The 25255-nt window shown below is 42.1% G+C and overlaps 1 protein-coding gene across 2 annotated transcripts; it reads right to left on the bottom strand.

Moving 5' to 3' along the window:
* Positions 1-161: 161 nt before the first annotated feature.
* Positions 162-3979, bottom strand: LOC123167970 (uncharacterized). 2 transcript variants are annotated; one of them, XM_044585826.1, is made up of 2 exons: positions 3853-3979; positions 162-3019 (listed from the first exon to the last, which is right to left on the bottom strand). In XM_044585826.1, the coding sequence occupies exons 1-2, from the start codon at positions 3954-3956 to the stop codon at positions 688-690; spliced, it is 2436 nt and encodes an 811-aa protein (XP_044441761.1). In that variant the 5' UTR covers positions 3957-3979; the 3' UTR covers positions 162-687. The 2 variants fall into 2 exon arrangements, with proteins under 2 accessions (XP_044441761.1, XP_044441762.1); XM_044585827.1 differs by lacking the exon at positions 3853-3979 and adding an exon at positions 3677-3794.
* Positions 3980-25255: the final 21276 nt, after the last annotated feature.

The raw sequence follows: 25255 nt of genomic DNA, 5'->3' as shown, positions 1-25255 counted from the left end.
AACACAATCACCCAGGTTACAGCAAGCTTATCTGTGCTAGCAAAAGAACCTTTTTTTTCTAGATCAAACTATATATCGAATATCCCAAGAGCAATCACACAAACCAATCAAAGCATACACGGTGATACCTTCCTTCTGAGGCAGCAGTAACCATACACGCACAACAAAACACACTTCGGGGCAACTCTTGTTACAATAACTTAAGAAAAAAAATGCCTTGTTCACACTGACCGGCCGAATTCAACAGGACACATCATGTATCTCAAGCAAAATTAGCTATGCAAGTCTGCTTGTTGTAATGAACTTGTCGAATTAAAAGAGATTAAGATGCAAATAAGAGCACAGGCACATGCAGGAACACTCTTCGTCATGCAGAAACATGGTGCTTAGCTAGTCAACTCCAGCACAGATGAGCAATACGTAGTCAAGTACATATCCATACAGTGCAACGACCAAACAGCAAACTGAACGACAAATTAACTGGCAAAAGCTGGAGTAAGCACCGATTGCCACCATAAACGCCTCCTACAATGTTTTAAAACTGAAGGATGAAACTAACTGCAGAAGCTTCAGCATGACTGTCACCATGAAAAAGCACCTTTTTTCAGCTGCGTAAGTCTCTGTTGGAAGTGATAGTTTTCGAGAAGAAGCTGGTAGAGCAGCAAGCTGTAGTTGCCCCATCAACGATCACTGGCCATCGGAATAGAACATGCTTGGGTACACCCAGAAGGCCTGCAGCTGACCGTACCAGTTTCTCTTGTACACAAGATCAGGGTCGGTGGAAGGATCCCACACAGCATCTGCCGCATCACCAAAGCCATGTACGCTCCAAGGCTGAGAGTAATGGGCGTAGTACAGGCGGTTGCTCGTCCCTCCCCACTTCTCTGGGCTCAAGCAAGAAAATGGCGGGCTCCTCACATCACCCCCTACAAAGAGTGCCCAGTTGTCCAGCTTTTTCACCTCCACCCATTTTGCAGGTCTGGTCGACATATCAAGACGGTAGGGTTTATACAAGACTGGTGCTCCAAATGATAGGCTCACGTAATGGTCAACCATGAGAAGCATATCGCCGCAGACCACCAGCCATGGTCTTAGATATGGGCACTCAGTCATGCCGTCCCACCACTTGGTAGTTATCTCCTGCAGGCCAAGCTGGGGGGCTAACTTCAGAACGTAGATCCTCTGAGAATAATCCATGGCAATGAACTGGCCATTGAATTCCACAATCTGATCTATCCGTGCATCAGAAAGCTTGATTTCAGACCAAGAGTCGCTTCCAACCGGCCAATCAAACAGGGAGGATCGGGTGCTGACAAGGAGCTGGCAGTTGGGTGATGCAAGGGGAGCTGTCAGGGTGCCACCAAAGTAGAACTCCTCTTCACAGTCGCCACTGAATGGGAGACATGGAGGTGAAACCTCAGCACCAGTGAACACATCAACAATAAGACAATTTCCTCGGCGGCAGCAGATGAGTTGCCCATATGAAGAACCAGCAAAGCGCATCCTCTGAAAAGTTTCATGAGGAATCTGGCAGCGAAGGGCTATGTTCTGGTTGGCTAGATCAATGACCTTACATGTGCGTAGCTTGTGACGACCATTGCTAGAAGGTAGATGAGGGGCTTGGACACGGACATTTGGCCGGACGAGGAGAGGCGGGAGTTTGGTGCAGAAGGTCGATTTGGATGGGTATGAAGAGAAGGCGGCACGCCAAGAACGACAGGTGCTAGCAAATGCAATAAGGTCGAGAAAGGATCCCAACAGAGGAACAATGGAGTGAAGCAGGTTATCTGGGAGGTCAGCCCAGTCTTGGTGCCCCGTCACTACTGGAGCATCAGAATAGAACATGCTTGGATACACCCAGAAGGCCTGCAGCTGGCCGTACCAGTTTCTCTTGTACACAAGATCAGGGTCGGTGGAAGGATCCCACACAGCATCTGCGGCGTCACCTAATCCATGTACGCTCCAAGGCTGAGAGTAATGGGCGTAGTACAGGCAGTTGCTCCTCCCTCCCCACTTCTCTGGGCTCAAGCAAGAAAACGGCGGGCTCCTCACATCACCCCCTACAAAGAGTGCCCAATTGTCCAGCTTCTTCACCTCCACCCATTTTGCAGGTCTGGTCGACATATCAAGGTGGTAGGGTTTATACAAGACTGGTGCTCCAAATGATAAGCTCATATAATGGTCAACCATGAGAAGCATATCACCGCAGACCACCAGCCATGGTCTTAGATATGGGCATTCAGTCATGTCGTCCCACCACTCGGTTGTTATCTCCTGCAGGCCAAGCTGGGGGGCTAGCTTCAGAATGTAGATCCTCTGGGAATAATCCATGGCGATGAACTGACCATTGAACTCCACAATCTGATCTACCCGTGCATCAGAAAGCTTGAGTTCAGACCAAGAGTCACTTCCAACCGGCCAATCAAACAGGGAGGATCGTGTGCTGACAAGGAGATGGCAGTTGGGTGATGCAAGGGGAGCTGTCAGGGTGCCACCAAAGTAGACCTCCTGCTCACAGTCACCACTGAATGGGAGAGATGGAGGTGAAACCTCGGCACCAGTGAACACATCAACAACAAGGCAATTTCCTCGGCGGCAGCAGATGAGATGTCCATAGGAAGAGCCAGCAAAACGCATCCTCTGAAAAGTTTCTTGAGGAATCTGGCAGCGGAGGGCTCTGTTCTGGTTGGTCAGATCAATGACCTTACATGTGCGTAGCTTGTGACGACCATTGCTGGAAGGGAGATGAGGGGCATCAACACAGACATTAGGTCGGACGAGGAGAGGCGGGAGTTTGGTGCAGATGGTCGGTTTGGATGGGTACGAAGAGAAGGCAGCACGCCAAGAACAACAGGTGCTAGCAAACGCAATAAGGTCGAGGAAAGATCCCAACAGAGGAACAATGGAGTGAAGCAGTTTATCTGGGAGGTCAGCCCAACCTTGGTGCCCCAACACTCCTGGGGGAGTAGAGACAGATGGGTCAGACAACTTGCTCGGGCTTTGCGTCATGGCAAACTCTCTGCAAAACACAACAAATTCAAGGCAGAAAGGTTAGAAAGATTAGTCCACTACCAAATGAAAAAAGGCAGACAGCATGCTTGGACCATGCATAAGCAATTAAGCACGTGTTGTTCTCCAGATCTTGTATATCCCTTGCATGTCAAGAAAGTCGGCACTTACAAATAGGCAGCAAGTTGATCGATTGATTTTGTAAGATGGTTATGACAGGGCTAAGATGATAACATGCACAGATAATAATTTTATTTTGGAAAACCACCCTGTAGTTGAAACTTTTTGTGACAGCGAAAACCATCTGCATCTTAATAGCATGGTATTGAAATGGTGACGAACGCTGTCGCATTTTGCTTGGCTGTAAACACTGAACAAAACATCTGCAGTTATGGCTCTATTAATGACAATGTCCTACCAATACCGACTGTCAGTACAGGTATAGTGGGGATACACTGTAATTTCACGGGTTCTTCAGCTTTGGGTAGCGTCTATAATCTCTTCCATTTGCAAATCACATAGGGGTACGGCGAACACCCGAACTAATTTTCTTATCAAACCCCAACAAAACAATTCTACTAGCCGTACATGCACATCCCATCTAGGGTTCCAAGGCTCAGTAGTATATTTAAATCCTTTACGGCGAAATCGAGTGAAAAATCTAAACCTTAGGACAGCGGCGACGCGATTCGAGTTCTTCCCTTCCCACGAGAACGATTGATTGCACAGTTGCACGACGGAGTAGACAATCGACGCGTACACGAGAGATGAACGAGGAAAAAAGCGATGAGAAACTGGGGTTCAGGTGAAGAGGAGGAGGGGGGAGAGGGGGAGAGTGCATGCCTTGAGGAGGATGCAGGCGTTGGCGACGGCGACGGCGACGTGGTGGGGCTGATGCCGGCTGGGGGCTGGCGGCGTCGCCGCAGGCGGCTCGCTTTCCTTCCCATCGACAGCCTAATGTGGGCTTTTGTGTGTGCTTGTTGTGGGCTGGGCTAGATTGTAGCCTCCGTCCCAAAATAAATGTGACTGAATTTAGTGATACTTAAACTTGTCATTGATGTTCACTTTAATGTTTGAACTTGAAGAATATGCCGAACTGATTTAAAAACTTGACATGAACGTGCAAATAAGGTGCTATAAAAATGATACAAAAAAATAGTCAGGATTGAATATTTTTATTTTTTTGCATATTTTTAAATGATACAAAAAATAAGTTTATAAATATATTTAAATTATACAAATTGTATTTAATTATGAATATAGTCAGGAGTGAAATTTAGAAAAAATATATTTTAATTTTGCATATTTCTGAAATTTTTAAATTTTGCATACTTATGAATATTTTCTAAATTATTGTAAATTATAAAAATATTTTTTATATCGTAAATACTATCTTATTTATATGATGTTTGTCACAAAATACATCAATATTCCTAAAAATTATTTCAGCATTTTGATAAATAAGTTATTTTATTTGTGTGTATAATATTTTTAACATCCAAATAATTGAATTCTTTTTTTAAAGCTAACATGTCGATATGGGCCACACTGAATGCTGCCCATTTAGACTACATGGGCGTGTTCTTTTGCGTGTTCTTAACAAGACATAAAAGATATGTATCCTTGCGAGGCACATTATGCAAGTTGGGGTGCTAGCTAGTCGCACGAGTGAGATCTCCTGTTCCAGTCGATGGTAATCTTCCCTCTGACCTGACAGGTGGGATCCATGGGTCATAGAGACATATGCTATGAGGTGGCACGCTAAGTAAAAAATACAGTGCCATGCTAATGGAATTAGCACCGCGCTCGTCCCAAGTTTTATAACCAGTTCAATTTATTTTTCAAGTTCAGATACTAAAGTAAATATTGGTGGCAAGTTTAAGCACCACGGGTGCAATTACCTCTTATTAGTATAACTTTAATGGAGGGAGTAGTAGTAAAGAAATCCTAGTAGCTACTAACTTGTGCAAGGTACAACACCATATTCCTGCGCGTAGCTCCTGTCCGGTCTGCGGCAAGGAGGAAGAGAGTAGCTTTCATGCTCTTATCACATGCATGCATGCTCGGCAAGTCTGGGATGGTCTGCGCAAGATTTGGCCACTACCTGATGATGTTCTACTAATTGAATCAGGGAAAGATTGGCTCTTGCAAATCCTATCAAATTGCCCAGCATACAGTAGGGACATAGTGATTATGACTATTTGGCGAATATGACAGCTACGTAATGATATTACTCATGGAAAGGGTGAGACCCCGGTTCAAGCTACTGTTGATTACTTGGAAAGCTATTATAAGTCGCTTCAATTGGCAAGGAAATTTAGTATGGAAGAGATAATAAAAGGAAAGATGCCAATCTCAGAGGATGGACGTGTTGTGAGCAAAAAATGTGCACCAACCCCTGTTCCATGGCCTCGTCCACCAACAGGTTGGGTAGCCCTATCTATTGATGGTTCTTTTTCAAGCCATGATGGGCGTGCTTCTGCTGGAATGGTACTGCGGAACGGGGATGAGACTACGATCTTTGCGGCATATAGATACATTTTTCATTGCAATGACGCCCTCGAAGCGGAAATTCATGCAATCATGCAAGGTATGGCTTTGGCCATTCAACATTCAGACATGCCAGTGATAGTCCAATCGGATTCTTCGAATGCATTGGCAACCCTCACGGATGCCACACTTTCCAGATCAGCCTATGGTCATCTTGACACAGAGATTAAAGCTCATATGGTTGCGAGGGAGTTTGTTCCTTGTAAAATTGGCCGAGAGCATAATAGGGTAGCACATCATTTGGCACACTATAGTCGTACCGAGTGTTGTACTGCGGTATGGTTGAACTCGAGTCCTCCGTGCTGTAAGGAGCAGCTGTCTCGAGATTGTAACCCTATCATTTTGGAATAAAACTCCCTTTCACCCCGCAAAAAAAAGAAATCCTAGTAGTACTTGATCCTGGGTCAAATGGACCCCTTTTCAAGTCCCACTAAAAATCTGTTCAACAGAAATCCCACTAAAAAATGACGCATTTTCAAAAGAATAATCTGTACACATAAAAATAATTAAAAGGTTAAAAATAAAATCAGACTCTTTAACTTAATAAAAATATTTTAACTTGTATTTTTCTATGTGAAAACATTGGGCTTTTCATTACTCCTGCAAGAATAGATTGGCGATTCTATAACACTGCAAGGAATCCTATTTTTTGGTTTGTACTCCCTCCGTTCACTATTATAAATTGTTCTAACTTTTTCGGATTTGATCTCTTGAAACAAAATGGAGACGCATAATTTGTCATCCCAAAAATTCACTAGCTTCAGAGTCAGTGCTTCTGAAAGAATTGTAACCCCTGAATGGCTTTTGCTGTAAATGCCAAGTTAATAAGGTGCTAACCACGTTTGCGAAATTATATGAAGACGTGTTAGTCACATGTTTGATAAGCAAAGGTTGTCGGGGACCCTTAAGAAAAAAGGAGAGAAGAATATGGTGTATTTAAATTATGCAATTTGATCACTTGCTTGACTCGTAGAAAGTGCGTTGATGCCGGGGAGAGTTATTATAGACAATGCGCTAGTGGCTTACAGTGTGCTCATGCGATCAGAACCAGAAAAATAAATAAAGTTAACCTTTATGTGTAAATGGTGATTTATCTGAAGGATTTATTCCTTCGAGGGGCTTGCAATGCAGCGAGGGGGGGGGGTCCACTCTTCCCCTACCCTTTTATCTCTACGTGGAAGGCTTATTTGCGCTCCTCTGGCAGCCCCTAGGAGACCAAGTGAAGGAAATATGCCCTAGAGGCAATAATAAAGTTGTTATTTATATTTGCTTATATCATGATAAATGTTTATTATTCATGCTAGAATTGTATTAACCAGAAACTTAGTACATGTGTGAATACATAGACAAACAGAGTGTCCCTAGTATGCCTCTACTTGATTAGCTCGTTAATCAAAGATGATTAAGTTTCCTAACCATAGACATGTATTGTCATTTGATGAACGGGATCATATCATTAGAGAATGATGTGATGGACAAGACCCATCCGTTAGCTTAGCATAATGATCTTTTAGTTTTATTGCTAATGCTTTCTTCATGACTTATACATGTTCCTCTGACTATGAGATGATGCAACTCCCGAATACCGGAGGAACACCTTGTGTGCTATCAAACGTCACAACGTAACTGGGTGGCTATAAAGATGCTCTACAGGTGTCTCCGATGGTGTTTGTTGAGTTGGCATAGATCGAGATTAGGATTTGTCACTCCGTGTATCGGAGAGGTATCTCTGGGCCCTCTCGGTAATGCTCATCACTATAAGCCTTGCAAGCAATGTGACTAATGAGTTAGTTGCGGGATGACGCATTACGGAACGAGTAAAGAGACTTGCCGGTAACGAGATTGAACTAGGTATGATGATACCAACGATCGAATCTCGGGCAAGTAACATACCGATGACAAAGGGAACAACATATGTTGTTATGCGGTTTGACTGATAAAGATCTTCGTAGAATATGTAGGAGCCAATATGAGCATCCAGGTTCCGCTATTGGTTATTGACAGGAGATGTGTCTCTGTCATGTCTACATAGTTCTCGAACCCGTAGGGTCCGCATGCTTAACGTTCGATGACGATTTATATTATGAGTTATGTGATTTGATGACCGAAGTTTGTTCGGAGTCCCGGATGAGATCACGGACATGACAAGGAGTCTCAAAATGGTCGAGAGGTAAAGATTCATATATTGGAAGGTTACATTCGGACACCGGAATGGTTCGGGTTGTTTCGGATGAGTGATCGTAGGAATTTTTTTGAAATACTACGTTCCCCAACAGTGGCATCCGAGCCAGGTCTAGGCGTAGATGTTATATGCACGAGTAGAACACAAAGAGTTGTGGGCGATAATAGTCATACTGCTTACCAGCAACATCTTACTTTGATTCGGCGGTATTGTTGGATGAAGCGGCCCGGACCGACATTACATGACCGCGTTCATGAGACTGGTTCTACCAACGTACTTCGCACACAGGTGGCTGGCGGGTGTCTGTTTCTCCAACTTTAGTTAAATCAAGTTTGACTACGCCCAGTCCTTGTTGAAGGTTAAAATAGCACACTTGACGAAAAATCGTTGTGGTTTTGATGCGTAGGTAAGAACGGTTCTTGCTAGAAGCCCGTAGCAGCCATGTAAAACTTGCAACAACAAAGTAGAGGACGTCTAACTTGTTTTTGCAGGGCATGTTGTGATGTGATATGGTCAAGACGTGATGAGATATAAATTGTTGTATGAGATGATCATGTTTTGTAACCGTTATCGGCAACTGGCAGGAGCCTTATGGTTGTCGCTTTATTGTATGAAATGCAATAGCCATGTAATTGTTGGGGAACGTAGTAATTTCAAAAAATTTCCTACGCACACGCAAGATCATGGTGATGCATAGCAACGAGAGGGGAGAGTGTTGTCCACGTACCCTCGTAGACCGAAAGCGGAAGCGTTAACACAACGCGGTTGATGTAGTCGTACGTCTTCACGGTCCGACCGATCAAGTACCGAACGTACGGCACCTCCGAGTTCAGCACACGTTCAGCTCGATGACGTCCCTCGAACTCAGATCCAGCCGAGTGTTGAGGGAAAGTTTCGTCAGCACGACGGCGTGGTGACAATGATGATGTTCTACCGACGCAGGGCTTCGCCTAAGCACCGCTACGATATTATCGAGGTGTAATATGGTGGAGGGGGGCACCGCACACGGCTAAGAGATCAATGATCAATTGTGTGTCTAGAGGTGCCCCCTTGCCCCCGTATATAAAGGAGCAAGGGGGGTTCGGCCGGCCAAGGGGAGAGGCGTGCCAGGAGGAGTCCTACTCCTACCGAGAGTAGGACTCCCCCCTTTTCCATGTTGGACTAGGAAAGAGAGGGGGAAGAGGTGGAGGGGAGGAAGGAAAGGGGGGGCGCCGCCCCCCTCTCCTTGTCCTATTCGGACTGGGGGGAGGGGCGTGCGGCCCTGCCCTGGCCTCCTCTCCTCTCTTCCACCTAGGCCCAGTAAGGCCCATTAAGTTACCGGGGGGTTCCGGTAACCTCCCAATACTCCCAAAAATCCCGATTTCACCCGGAACACTTCCGATGTCCAAACATAGGCTTCCAATATATCAATCTTTATGTCTCGACCATTTCGAGACTCCTCGTCATGTCCGTGATCACATCTGGGACTCCGAACAACCTTCGGTACATCAAAACATATAAACTCATAATATAACTGTCATTGTAACGTTAAGCGTGCGGACCCTACGGGTTCGAGAACAATGTAGACATGACCGAGACACCTCTCCGGTCAATAACCAATAGCGGAACCTGGATGCTCATATTGGTTCCCACATATTCTACGAAGATCTTTATCGGTCAAACCGCATAACAACATACGTTGTTCCCTTTGTCATCGGTATGTTACTTGCCCGAGATTTGATCGTCGGTATCTCGATACCTAGTTCAATCTCGTTACCGGCAAGTCTCTTTACTCGTTCCGTAATACATCATCCCGCAACTAACTCATTAGTCACAATGCTTGCAAGGCTTATAGTGATGTGTATTACTGAGTGGGCCCAGAGATACCTCTCCGACAATCGGAGTGACAAATCCTAATCTCGAAATATGCCAACCCAACAAGTACCTTTGGAGACACCTGTAGAGCACCTTTATAATCACCCAATTACGTTGTGACGTTTGGTAGCACACAAAGTGTTCCTTCGGTAAACGGGAGTTGCATAATCTCATAGTCATAGGAACATGTATAAGTCATGAAGAAAGCAATAGCAACATACTAAACGATCGAGTGCTAAGCTAACGGAATGGGTCAAGTCAATCACATCATTCTCCTAATGATGTGATCCCGTTAATCAAATGACAACTCATGTCTATGGCTAGGAAACATAACCATCTTTGATCAACGAGCTAGTCAAGTAGAGGCATACTAGTGACACTCTGTTTGTCTATGTATTCACACATGTATTATGTTTCCGGTTAATACAATTCTAGCATGAATAATAAACATTTATCATGATATAAGGAAATAAATAATAACTTTATTATTGCCTCTAGGGCATATTTCCTTCAGTCTCCCACTTGCACTAGAGTCAATAATCTAGATTACACAGTAATGATTCTTACACCCATGGAGTCTTGGTGCTGATCATGTTTTGCTCGTGGAAGAGGCTTAGTCAACGGGTCTGCAACATTCAGATCCGTATGTATCTTGCAAATTTCTATGTCTCCCACCTGGACTAAATCCCGGATGGAATTGAAGCGTCTTTTGATGTGCTTGGTTCTCTTGTGAAATCTGGATTCCTTTGCTAAGGCAATTGCACCAGTATTGTCACAAAAGATTTTCATTGGTCCCGATGCACTAAGTATGACACCTAGATCGGATATGAACTCCTTCATCCAGACTCCTTCATTTGCTGCTTCCGAAGCAGCTATGTACTCCGCTTCACACGTAGATCCCGCCACGACACTTTGCTTAGAACTGCACCAACTGACAGCTCCACCGTTCAATGTAAACACGTATCCGGTTTGCGATTTAGAATCGTCCGGATCAGTGTCAAAGCTTGCATCAACGTAACCATTTACGATGAGCTCTTTGTCACCTCCATAAACGAGAAACATATCCTTAGTCCTTTTCAGGTATTTCAGGATGTTCTTGACCGCTGTCCAGTGATCCACTCCTGGATTACTTTGGTACCTCCCTGCTAAACTTATAGCAAGGCACACATCAGGTCTGGTACACAGCATTGCATACATGATGGAGCCTATGGCTGAAGCATAGGGAACTTCTTTCATCTTCTCTCTATCTTCTGCAGTGCTCGGGCATTGAGTCTTACTCAATCTCACACCTTGTAGTACAGGCAAGAACCCTTTCTTTGCTTGATCCATTTTGAACTTCTTCAAAACTTTGTCAAGGTATGTGCTTTGTGAACGTCCAATTGAGCGTCTTGATCTATCTCTATAGATCTTGATGCCTAATATATATGCAGCTTCACCGAGGTCTTTCATTGAAAAACTCTTATTCAAGTATCCCTTTATGCTATCCAGAAATTCTATATCATTTCCAATTAGCAATATGTCATCCACATATAATATCAGAAAGGCTACTGAGCTCCCACTCACTTTCTTGTAAATATAGGCTTCTCCAAAAGTCTGTATAAAACCAAATGCTTTGATCACACTATCAAAGCGTTTATTCCAACTCCGAGAGGCTTGCACCAGTCCATAAATGGATCGCTGGAGCTTGCACACTTTGTTAGCTCCCTTTGGATCAACAAAACCTTCCGGTTGCATCATATACAATTCTTCTTCCAGAAATCCATTCAGGAATGCAGTTTTGACATCCATTTGCCAAATTTCATAATCATAAAATGCAGCAATTGCTAACATGATTCGGACAGACTTGAGCATCGCTACGGGTGAGAAGGTCTCATCGTAGTCAATCCCTTGAACTTGTCGAAAACCTTTCACAACAAGTCGAGCTTTATAGACAGTAACATTACCGTCAGCGTCAGTCTTCTTCTTGAAGATCCATTTATTTTCAATGGCTTGCCAATCATCGGGCAAGTCAACCAAAGTCCATACTTTGTTCTCATACATTGATACCATCTCGGATTTCATGGCCTCAAGCCATTTTGCGGAATCTGGGCTCACCATCGCTTCTTCATAGTTCGTAGGTTCGTCATGGTCTAATAACATAACCTCCAGAACAGGATTACCGTACCACTCTGGTGCGGATCTTAATCTGGTTGACCTACGAGGTTCAGTAATAACTTGATCTGAAGTTTCATGATCATTATCATTAACTTCCTCACTAATTGGTGTAGATTTCGCAGAAACTAGTTTCTGTGATGATCTACTTTCCAATAAGGGAGCAGGTACAGTTACCTCATCAAGTTCTACTTTCCTCCCACTCACTTCTTTCGAGAGAAACTCCTTCTCTAGAAAGGATCCATTCTTAGCAACGAATGTCTTGCCTTCGGATCTGTGATAGAAGGTGTACCCACCAGTCTCCTTTGGGTATCCTATGAAGACACATTTCTCTGATTTAGGTTCGAGCTTATCAGGTTGAAGTTTCTTCACATAAGCATCGCAGCCCCAAATTTTAAGAAACGACAACTTTGGTTTCTTGCCGAACCATAGTTCATAAGGCGTCGTCTCAACGGATTTCGATGGTGCCCTATTTAGAGTGAATGCAGCCGTCTCTAAAGCATAACCCCAAAACGATAGCGGTAAATCAGTAAGAGACATCATAGATCGCACCATATCTAGTAAAGTACGATTACGACGTTCGGACACACCATTACGCTGTGGTGTTCCGGGTGGCGTGAGTTGCGAAACTATTCCGCATTGTTTCAAATGTAGGCCAAACTCGTAACTCAAATATTCTCCTCCACGATCTGATCGTAGAAACTTTATTTTCTTGTTACGATGATTTTCAACCTCGCTCTGAAATTCTTTGAACTTTTCAAATGTTTCAGACTTATGTTTCATTAAGTAGATATACCCATATCTGCTCAAATCATCTGTGAAGGTGAGAAAATAACGATATCCGCCATGAGCCTCAATATTCATCGGACCACATACATCTGTATGTATGATTTCCAACAAATCATTTGCTCTCTCCATAGTTCCGGAGAACGGTGTTTTAGTCATCTTGCCCATGAGACACGGTTCGCAAGTACCAAGTGATTCATAATCAAGTGATTCCAAAAGTCCATCATTATGGAGTTTCTTCATGCGCTTTACACCGATATGACCTAAACGGCAGTGCCACAAATAAGTTGCACTATCATTATCAATTCTGCATCTTTTGGCTTCGACATTATGAATATGTGTGTCACTAGTACCGAGATTCATTAAAAATAGACCATTCTTCAAGGGTGCATGACCATAAAAGATATTACTCATATAAATAGAACAACCATTATTCTCTGATTTAAATGAATAACTGTCTCGCATCAAACAAGATCCAGATATAATATTCATGCTGAACGCTGGCACCAAATAACAATTATTTAGGTCTAATACTAATCCCGAAGGTAGATGTAGAGGTAGCGTGCCGACGGCGATCACATCGACTTTGGAACCGTTTCCCACGCGCATCGTCACCTCGTCCTTGGCCTTCGCTTAATCCGTAGTCCCTGTTTCGAGTTGCAAATATTAGCAACAGAACCAGTATCAAATACCCAGGTGCTACTGCGAGCTCTGGTAAGGTACACATCAATAACATGTATATCACATATACCTTTGTTCACCTTGCCATCCTTCTTATCCGCCAAATACTTGGGGCAGTTCCGCTTCCAGTGTCCAGTCCGCTTGCAGTAGAAGCACTCAGTCTTAGGCTTAGGTCCAGATTTGGGTTTCTTCTCCTGAACAGCAACTTGCTTGCTGTTCTTCTTGAAGTTCCCCTTCTTCTTCCCTTTGCCCTTTTTCTTGAAACTAGTGGTCTTATTAACCATCAACACTTGATGCTCCTTTTTGATTTCTACCTCCGCTGCCTTTAGCATTGCGAAGAGCTCGGGAATTGTCTTATTCATCCCTTGCATGTTATAGTTCATCATGAAGCTCTTGTAGCTTGGTGGCAGTGATTGAAGAATTCTGTCAATGACGCTATCATCCGGAAGATTAACTCCCAGTTGAATCAAGTGATTATTATACCCAGACACTTTGAGTATATGCTCACTGACAGAACTATTCTCTTCCATCTTGCAGCTGTAGAACTTATTGGAGACTTCATATCTCTCAATCCGGGCATTTGCTTGAAATATTAACTTCAACTCCTGGAACATCTCATATGCTCCATGACGTTCAAAACGTCGTTGAAGACCCGGTTCTAAGCCGTAAAGCATGGCACACTAAACTATCGAGTAGTCATCAGCTTTGCTCTGCCAGACGTTCATAACTTCTGGTGTTGCTCTTGCAGCAGGCCTGGCACCCACGGTGCTTCCAGGACGTAATTCTTATGTGCAGCAATGAGGATAATCCTCAAGTTACGGACCCAGTCCGTGTAATTGCTACCATCATCTTTCAACTTTGCTTTCTCAAGGAACGCATTAAAATTCAACGGAACAACAACACGAGCCATCTATCTACAATTAACATAGACAAGCAAGATACTATCAGGTACTAAGTTCATGATAAATTTAAGTTCTATTAATCATATTACTTAAGAACTCCCACTTAGATAGACATCCCTCTAATCATCTAAGTGATTACGTGATCCAAATCAACTAAACCATAACCGATCATCACATGAAATGGAGTAGTTTTCAATGGTGAACATCACTATGTTGATCATATCTACTATATGATTCACGCTCGACCTTTCGGTCTCAGTGTTCCGAGGCCATATCTGCATATGCTAGGCTCGTCAAGTTTAACCTGAGTATTCTGCGTGTGCAAAACTGGCTTGCACCCGTTGTAGATGGACGTAGAGCTTATCACACCCGATCATCACGTGGTGTCTGGGCACGACGAACTCTGGCAACGGTGCATACTCAGGGAGAACAGTTTTATCTTGAAATTTTAGTGAGAGATCATCTTATAATGCTACCGTCAATCAAAGCAAGATAAGATGCATAAAAGATAAACATCACATGCAATCAATATAAGTGATATGATATGGCCATCATCATCTTGTGCTTGTGATCTCCATCTCCGAAGCACCGTCATGATCACCATCGTCACCAGCGCGACACCTTGATCTCCATCGTAGCATCATTGTCGTCTCGCCAACTATTGCTTTTACGACTATCGCTACCGCTTAGTGATAAAGTAAAACAATTACATGGCGATTGCATTGCATACAATAAAGCGACAACCATATGGCTCCTGCCAGTTGCCGATAACTCGGTTACAAAACATGATCATCTCATACAATAAAATATAGCATCATGTCTTGACCATATCACATCACAACATGCCCTGCAAAAACAAGTTAGACGTCCTCTACTTTGTTGTTGCAAGTTTTACATGGCTGCTACGGGCTTAGCAAGAACCGTTCTTACCTACGCATCAAAACCACAACGATAGTTTGTCAAGTTGGTGCTGTTTTAATCTTCGCAAGGACCGGGCGTAGCCACACTTGGTTCAACTAAAGTGAGAGAGACAGACACCCGCCAGTCACCTTTAAGCAACGAGTGCTCGCAACGCTGAAACCAGTCTCGCGTAAGCGTACGCGTAATGTCGGTCCGGGCCGCTTCATCTCACAATACCGCTGAACCAAAATATGACATGCTGGTAAGCAGTATGACTTATATCGCCCACAACTCACTTGTGTTCTACTCGTGCATATAACATCAACGCATAAAACCAGGCTCGGATGCCACTGTTGGGGAACGTAGTAATTTCAAAAAAAATTCCTACGCACACGCAAGATCATGGTGATGCATAGCAATGAGAGGGGAGAGTGTTGTCCACGTACCCTCGTAGACCGAAAGCGGAAGCGTTAACACAACGTGGTTGATGTAGTCGTACGTCTTCACGGTCCGACCGATCAAGTACCGAACGTACGGCACCTCCGAGTTCAGCACACGTTCAGCTCGATGACGTCCCTCGAACTCCGATCCAGCCGAGTGTTGAGGGAGAGTTTCGTCAGCACGACGGCGTGGTGATAATGATGATGTTCTACCAACGCAGGGCTTCGCCTAAGCACCGCTACGATATTATCGAGGTGTAATATGGTGGAGGGGGGCACCGCACACGGCTAAGAGATCAATGATCAATTGTGTGTCTAGAGGTGCCCCCTGCCCCCGTATATAAAGGAGCAAGGGGGGTTCGGCCGGCCAAGGGGAGAGGCGTGCCAGGAGGAGTCCTACTCCTACCGGGAGTAGGACTCCCCCCTTTTCCATGTTGGACTAGGAGAGAGAGGGGGAAGAGGTGGAGGGGAGGAAGGAAAGGGGGGGCGCCGCCACCCTCTCCTTGTCCTATTCGGACTGGGGGGGAGGGGTGTGCGGCCCTGCCCTGGCCTCCTCTCCTCTCTTCCACCTAGGCCCACTAAGGCCCATTAAGTTACCGGGGGGTTCCGGTAACCTCCGGTACTCCGGAAAAATCCCAATTTCACCCGGAACACTTCCGATGTCCAAACATAGACTTCCAATATATCAATCTTTATGTCTCGACCATTTCGAGACTCCTCGTCATGTCCGTGATCACATCCGGGACTCCGAACAACCTTCGGTACATCAAAACATATAAACTCATAATATAACTGTCATCGTAACGTTAAGCGTGCGGACCCTACGGGTTCGAGAACTATGTAGACATGACCGAGACACCTCTCCGGTCAATAACCAATAGCGGAACCTGGATGCTCATATTGGTTCCCACATATTCTACGAAGATCTTTATCGGTCAGACCGCATAACAACATACGTTGTTCCCTTTGTCATCGGTATGTTACTTGCCCGAGATTTGATCGTCGGTATCTCGATACCTAGTTCAATCTCGTTACTGGCAAGTCTCTTTACTCGTTCCGTAATACATCATCCTGCAACTAACTCATTAGTCACAATGCTTGCAAGGCTTATAGTGATGTGTATTACTGAGTGGGCCCAGAGATACCTCTCCGACAATCGGAGTGACAAATCCTAATCTCGAATATGCCAACCCAACAAGTACCTTTGGAGACACCTGTAGAGCACCTTTATAATCACCCAGTTACGTTGTGACGTTTGGTAGCACACAAAGTGTTCCTCCGGTAAACGGGAGTTGCATAATCTCATAGTCATAGGAACATGTATAAGTCATGAAGAAAGCAATAGCAACATACTAAATGATCGAGTGCTAAGCTAACGGAATGGGTCAAGTCAATCACATCATTCTCCTAATGATGTGATCCCGTTAATCAAATGACAACTCATGTCTATGGCTAGGAAACATAACCATCTTTGATCAACGAGCTAGTCAAGTAGAGGCATACTAGTGACACTCTGTTTGTCTATGTATTCACACATGTATTATGTTTCCGGTTAATACAATTCTAGCATGAATAATAAAAATTTATCATGATATAAGGAAATAAATAATAACTTTATTATTGCCTCTAGGGCATATTTCCTTCAGTAATTGCTTTACTTTATCACTAAGCGGTAGCGATAGTCATAGAAGCAATAGTTGGCGAGACAACAACGATGCTACGATGGAGATCAAGGTGTCAAGCCGGTGACGATGGAGATCATGACAGTGCTTTGGAGATGGAGATCAAAGGCACAAGATGATGATGGACATATCATGTCACATATTTTGATTGCATGTGATGTTTATCTTTTATGCATCTTATTTTGCTTAGTACGGCGGTAGCATTATAAGATGATCTCTCACTAAATTTCAAGGTATAAGTGTTCTCCCTGAGTATGCACCGTTGCTATAGTTCGTCATGCCGAGACACCACGTGTTGATCGGGTGTGATAAGCTCTACGTTCACATACAACGGGTGCGAGCCAGTTTTGCACACGCAGAATACTCGGGTTAAACTTGACGAGCCTAGCATATGCAGATATGGCCTCGGAACACTGAGACCGAAAGGTCGAACGTGAATCATATGGTAGATATGATCAACATAGTGATGTTCACCATTGAAAACTACTCCATCTCACGTGATGATCAGACATGGTTTAGTTGATATGGATCACGTAATCATTTAGATGACTAGAGGGATGTCTATCAAAGTGGGATTTCTTAAGTAATATGATTAATTGAACTTTAATTTATCATGAACTTAGTACTTGATAGTATTTTGCATGTCTATGTTGTTGTAGATCAATGGCCCGTGCTACCGTTCCTTTGAATTTTAATGCGTTCCTAGAGAAAGCTAAGTTGAAAGATGATGGTAGCAACTACACGGACTGGGTCCATAACTTGAGGATTATCCTCATTGCTGCACAGAAGAATTACGTCCTGGAAGCACCGCTAGGTGTACCACCGGCGCCAGCAACTGCAGACATTGTGAATGTCTGGCAGTCGTGTGTTGATGACTACTCGATAGTTCAGTGTGCCATGCTTTACGGCTTAGAATCGGGACTTCAATGAATTTTTGAACGTCATGGAGCATATGAGATGTTCCAGGAGTTGAAGTTAATATTTCAAGCAAATGCCCGAGTTGAGAGATATGAAGTCTCCAATAAGTTCTATAGCTGCAAGATGGAGGAGAATAGTTCTGTCAGTGAACATATACTCAGAATGTCTGGGTACCACAACCACTTGACTCAACTGGGAGTTAATCTTCCTGATGATAGTGTCATTGACAGAGTTCTTCAATCACTGCCACCAAGCTACAGAAGTTTCATGATGAACTATACTATGCAAGGGATGGATAAGACAATTCCCGAGCTCTTCACGATGCTAAAGGTTGCGGAGGTAGAAATCAAGAAGGAGCATCAAGTGTTGATGGTTAACAAGACCACTAGTTTCAGAAAAAGGGCAAAGGGAAGAAGGGGAACTTCAATAAGAACGGCAAGCAAGTTGCTGCTCAAGTGAAGAAGCCCAAGTCTGGACCTAAGCCTGAGACTGAGTGCTTCTACTTCAAAGGGACTAGTCACTGGAAGCGGAACTGCCCAAGTATTTGGCGGATAAGAAGGATGGCAAAGTGATATACATGTTATTGATGTGTACCTTACTAATGCTCATACTAGCGCCTGGGTATTTGATAATGGTTCTGTTGCTCATATTTGCAACTCGAAACAAGGGCTGATACGTCTCCAGCGTATCTATAATTTTTGATTGTTTCATGCTGTTTTATTATCAATATTGGATGTTTTATAATAATTTTATATCATTTTTGGTATTAACGTATTGACATAGTGCCAAGTGCCAGTTGCTATTTTTTCCATGTTTTTTACATCGTCGGAAATCAATATCAGACGAAGTCCAAATGCCACGAAACTCCATGATGATTTTTTATGGGCCAGAAGGAAGGCAATGGGCCCTGGTTGCACCTGGGGGGGAGTCCCGAGGAGGGGACAACGCACCAGGGCGCGCCAGGAGGCCCTGGCGCGCCCTGGTGGGTTGTGCCCACCTCGGGTGCCCCCCAGACCGCCTCTTTGCTCTATAAATACCCCAATATTCCAGAAACCCTAGGGGAGTCGACGAAATATTCATCCAGCCGCCGCAGAGTCCGGAACCACCAGATCCAATCTAGACACCATCACGGAGGGGTTCACCACTTCCATTGGTGCCTCTCCAATGATGTGTGAGTAGTTCTTTGTAGACCTTCGGGTCCGTAGTTAGTAGCTAGATGGCTTCCTCTCTCTCTCTCTCTCTCTCTCGCTGAATTCTCAATACAATGGTCTCTTGGAGATCCATATGATGTAACTCTTTTTGCAGAGTGTTTGTTGGGATCTGATGAACTTCAAGTTTATGATCAGATCTATCTTTTTATATCCATGAAAGTTATTTGAGTTTCTTTGATCTCTTATATGCATGATCTTTTATAGCCTCGTATTTCTTCTCCGATATTTGGGTTTTGTTTGGCCAACTTGATCTATTTATCTTGCAATGGGAAGAGGTGCCCGGTAGTGGGTTTGATCTTACGGTGCTTGATCCCAGTGACAGAAAGGGAACCGACACGTATGTATCATTGCTACTAAGGATAAAAAGACGGGATCTATATCTACCGCCATAGATAAACGGATCTTATCTACATCATGCCATCATTCTTATTGCATTACTCCGTTTTTCCATGAACTTAATACACTAGATGCATGCTGGATAGCGGTCGATGTGTGGAGTAATAGTAGTAGATGCAGGTAGGAGTCAGTCTACTAATCTTGGACGCCTATGTAATGATCATTGCCTGGATATCGTCATAATTATTTGAAGTTCTCTCAATTGCCCAACAGTAATTTGTTTACCCACCGTTTGCTATCTTTCTCGAGAGAAGCCACTAGTGAAACCTACAGCCCCCCGGGTCTTCTTTCTCATATATTTGCTTTACGATCTATTTTATTTGCACTTCTTATTCGGATCTATTAAAACAAAAATACAAAAATACTTTGTTGCACTTTATCTTATTTATGATCTATTTATTCAATCTATTACAACTTTCTCCCGTCAACACGCAATTTGAGGCGCCGTACCCGAAAGGGATTGACAACCCCTTTAACACGTCGGGTTGCGAGGTGTTGTTATTTGTGTGCATGGGCTGTTTACGTTGTGTTGCTTGGTTCTCCTACTGGTTCGATAACCTTGATTTTATATCTGAGGTAAATACCTATCGCTGCTGTGCTGCATCATCTCTTCCTCTTTGGGGAAATACCGACGTAGCTTCAAGCGACATCAAAAGGAATTTTTTGGCGCCGTTGCCAGGGAGGATCTTCAACATAACCAGGTTCCTAATCACAAATATCATCTCCTTGCAATTGACATTATTTGCCATTTGCCTCTCATTTTCCTCTCCCCACTTCACAAAAATCTGCCGTTTTATTGGCCTCTCTTTTTTCGTTCGCCGTTTTCTTGTCGTATCTGTTTTTGAGTGCAATCTTGTTGTGTGGTCATCATGACTCAAGAGAACACCAAGTTATGTGATTTCTCAAATACCAACAACAATGATTTTATTGGCACTCCACTTGCTCCTCCCGCCAGTAGTGCAGAGACTTGTGATATTAATACTGCTTTGCTGAATCTTGTTATGAAAGACCAATTTTCTGGTACTCCTAATGAGGATGCCGCGTCCCATCTTAATACCTTCGTGGAATTATGCGATATGCAAAAGAAAAAAGATGTGGACAATGATGTGGTCAAGATGAAATTATTTCCGTTCTCTTTGCGTGATTCTGCAAAAATTAGGTTCTCTTCTTCGCCTCGCAATAGTATCGATTCTTGGAACAAGTGCAAAGATGCTTTTATCACTAAGTATTTTCCGCCCGCAAAAATTATTTCCCTTAGAACCCAGATCATGAATTTCAAGCAACTTGAACATGAGCATTTTGCACAATCTTGGGAAAGGATGAAAATGATGCTAAGGAATTGCCCAACTCATGGGTTAAATCTTTGGATGATCATACAAATTTTTTATGCGGGGTTGAATTTTGTTTCTCATAATCTTTTAGATTCCGCAGCGGGTGGTACTTTTATGGAAATTACTTTGGGTGAAGCCACCAAATTGCTTGATAATATCATGGCAAATTATTCACAATGGCATACCGAAAGAGCTCCTACTAGTAAAAAGGTTAATCCGGTTGAAGAAATTTCTTCTTTGAGTGATAAAGTTGATGCTCTTATGAAATTGGTTGCTAGTAAAAGTTCTCCTATTGATTTTAATGATACGCCTTTGTCTACTTTGATTGATCAAAATAGTGATGCCATTGATGTGAATTTTATTTCTCGCAATAATTTCAACAACAATGCTTATAGAGGAAATTTTAATCCTAGGCCTTTTCCTAGCAATTCCTCTAATAATTATGGTAATTTCTATGGAAATCAATCTTATAATAATAATAGGAACACCTCTGATCTTGAGAATAATATTAAAGAATCAACGCGCAAAAAGTTTTCAACACTTCCATAGAAGAAAAGTTGAATAAGATTGATGATTTGTCTAGAAGTGTTGATAGAATTGCTCATGATGTGGAAAATCTCAAGATGAAATTTTTTGTGCCTAAAGTTGATGAATCAATTAAAGCTCTTTATGTTTCTATGGATGAAATTAAGAAAAGAACTGCTATGCTTAGAGCTAAAAGAGAATTTTTAGAAAAAGCTTTTTCTAGTGATTATTCTTGCAAAGATGATGAAGATCTTAAAATGTTTGGTGTTTCTTCTATTGATTCTTTGTTTAGTAAAGTTAAGAATGATTAAAAAGGGACTGGAGAAGAGTCAACTTTAGGTATAAGGCATCCCAATATTTTGGAGGGTGAAAATCTTGTTGAGAAAATTGATAAAAGTGGGTTTGGAGAGGTCAAAACTTTAGCTAGTGATGCACCCACTATTTTGGATTAGAAAGACTTTAATTATGATAGTTGCTCTTTGATTGATTGTATTTCTTTGTTGCAATCCATGCTAAATTCACCCCATTCTTATGAACAAAACAAAGCTTTTACTAAACATATTGTTGATGCTATGATGAAAGCTTTGGAAGAAAAGTTGGAATTAGAAGTATCAATTCCTAGACAATTGCATGATGAGTGAGAACCTACTATCAAAGTCAAGATTAAAAATTATGAGTATTTTGCTTTGTGTGATTTGGGTGCTAGTGTTTCTACAATTCCGAAATCTTTATGTGATGTGCTTGGTCTTACCAATCTTGAAGAATGTTCTTTGAATTTGCACTTGGCGGATTCTACTATTAAAAAGCATATGGGAAGCATTAATGATGTTCTTATTCTTGCAAATAGGAAATATGTGCCCATATATTTTATTGTTCTTGATATTGATTGCAATCCGTCTTGTCCAATTATTCTTGGTAGACCATTTTTACGCACTATCGGTGTCGTGATTGATATGAAAGAAGGTAATATTAAGTTCCAATTTCCTTTGAGGAAAGGTATGGAACACTTTCCTAGAACAAAAGTCAGTCCACCTTATGAATCAATCATGAGGGCATCTTATGGATCTCGAACCAAAGATGACAAAACTTAGATCCTTGCTTTATGCCTAGCTAAGGGCGTAAAACTATAGCGCTTGTTGGGAGGCAACCCAATGAATAAATTTTATTTTTGCTTTCTGTTATTGTGTGTTTACACAGTTATGCTACTTCTATTATTGTGTTTTTTGTGTTTTAATTAGTGTTTGTGCCAAGTAAAGCCTTTAAGATCTTCTTGGGTGATAGTTGTTTGATCTTGCTGAAAAAGACAGAAACTTTGCGCTCACGAAAATAATTTTCATAAATCACATAAAAGAGCTATTGCTCTGATTATTTTTGCATAAGATTAATATAAAAATTACCCTTGTCTTCCTAATTTGGTAGAATTTTTGGAGTTCCGGAAGTATTCGTAAAAGTCAGATTACTACAGACTGTTATGTTTTGACATATTCTGTTTTCTTTGTGTTGTGTGCTTATTTTGATGGCTCTATGGTTTTCTCTGATGACTTTTTGTCATAGAAAAGTTGGAATACAGTATATATAATAGAAAAACAAAATATGAATTGGTTTGATACAACACTTACAGTAGTGATTTATTTTTCTTACACTAACGGATCTCACGAAGGTTTTGTTGAGTTTTGTGTGATTGAAGTTTTCAAGTTTTGAGTTATCTTACGATGGATGAAGGAAGGATGTAAGAGCCTAAGCTTGGGGATGCCCCGGCATCCCAAGATATTATCCAAGGATGAGCAACCAACTAAGCTTGGGGATGCCCCCGAGTGGCGTCCCCACTTTCTTCCAACAACTATCGGTATTTTACTCGAGGCTATATTTTTATTCGTCACATGATATGTGTTTTGCTTGGAGCGTCTTGTATGATATGAGTCTTTGCTTGTTTTATTTTGTGTTTTAAGTCATCAATCCTTACTGTACACACCTATTTGAGAGATCCAAAATTATATCATGACTTGTTAGAATTGCTCTCTGTGCTTCACTTAAATCTTTTATGAGCTAGGACTTGCTCTAGTGCTTCACTTATATCTTTTTGAGTACAGTGTGCTTTGTTATTTTTGAAGAAATGAACTCTTGCTTCACTTAGATTTATTTGAGAGTTAGTAAATTTTATAAGAAATTCTCTCTTGCTTCACTTAAATTATTTTGAGAGAAAGAAGAAAAATTATGCTCATGATCTTCACTTATATTTGTTTGAGCTTATGAAAAGCAACACATGAAAATTAGTCCCAAAGTGATAGATATCCAAGAAGGGTAAATAAAAAATGTCATGAAGATCATTGGACAAAATAAACTTGATTCTTAGTAATAGTTTTGAGATATGATTATGTGATAGGTGAGTTATGTTGATGAGTAATTATGCTTTAATAAGAATATTGGTGTTAAGGTTTGTGATTCCCTATGCATGCACGAAAGTCAATAATCATGCAATGAAAATTATATCCTACTTGTGGTGCATTATTCGGTGTTAATTATGCTTAATGCTTGCTTATGAGATTATTCGTTTCTTGGTTGGTCGCTTCTCAATCTTTTACTAGCCTTTATTTTGCACTAAGTATGACCTCTACTTGTGCATCCAAAATCCTTCAAACCAGTTTTGCCACATGACTCCACTATATCTACCTATATGCGGTATTCTTTTGCCGTTCTAAGAAAATTTGCATGTGCCATCTCTAATTTTCCAAATAAACTTCTCTTTTGCGTGTTTGTTTCGCTCGCGGAACGGTAACGGGTGGCTAATATTTTCCATGCTAGATGTGTTATTCTCACGATGAGTGTTTATTCACTTGTCATTGCACGAGAGTAAGGCAAAGGTTTTAGGGATGCCCAGTCCCGAAATGCAAAAATGAATTTACTTTATGTTGTCAAATAATAAATTCCTTGGAAAGTGTTGGTATGGAGGGCACCCGTGGATACGGCTAGCCATGGAAAGTGAAAGAATGGTGGAAAAGGAATAAACTTTATTTTCTGTTTGGGAACCGCCTATGTCATATCTAGCATGGAAAGTGTTCGTAGCTCTACGTCATTTTCGTTGGTGGTATGGATACACCTCCCAAAAATGTTTTTATCTCTATTTTTTCACTTTGAGCTCTGGCACGTCTACAAATCCCTACTTCCCTCTGCGAAGGGCCTTTCTTTTACTTTATGCAATTTTTATTTTGAATTTGAGTCTCCATCTTCTCTTACAAAAGCACCAACTAGGAGGCAATATGATCGTGCTTAAGTATTGGGTGTAGCTAATATTCGAGTGTGTTTCATGAATGGATCAATGTTTGAGCATGATGGGCTAGGGATAACTTATTTTAGCGTTGATATTTTGAAAAACATGGTTGCTTGTTGATATGCTTGAGTATCTAAATTATTATGTCAAAACTAGACTATTGCTTTGAATCACATAAAAAGTCCAAATGTCCATGCTATAAAGAAAAGAATATGATATGACATGATGAACAACACTCCACATCAAAAATTCTGTTTTATCACGTACCTACTCGAGGACGAGTAGGAGTTAAGCTTGGGGATGCTGATACGTCTCCAACGTATCTATAATTTTTGATTGTTCCATGCTGTTTTATTATCAATCTTGGATGTTTCATAATCATTTTATAGTCATTTTATATCATTTTTTGGTACTAACCTATTGACATAGTGCCAAGTGCCAGTTGTTGTTTTTTCCATGTTTTTTACAT

The sequence above is a fragment of the Triticum aestivum genome, chromosome 7D, assembly GCF_018294505.1.
Source record: "Triticum aestivum cultivar Chinese Spring chromosome 7D, IWGSC CS RefSeq v2.1, whole genome shotgun sequence".
NCBI lineage: Eukaryota > Viridiplantae > Streptophyta > Magnoliopsida > Poales > Poaceae > Triticum > Triticum aestivum.
The sequence above is the reverse complement of the archived record's forward strand: the minus strand, read 5'-3'. Positions and strand labels throughout refer to the sequence as shown.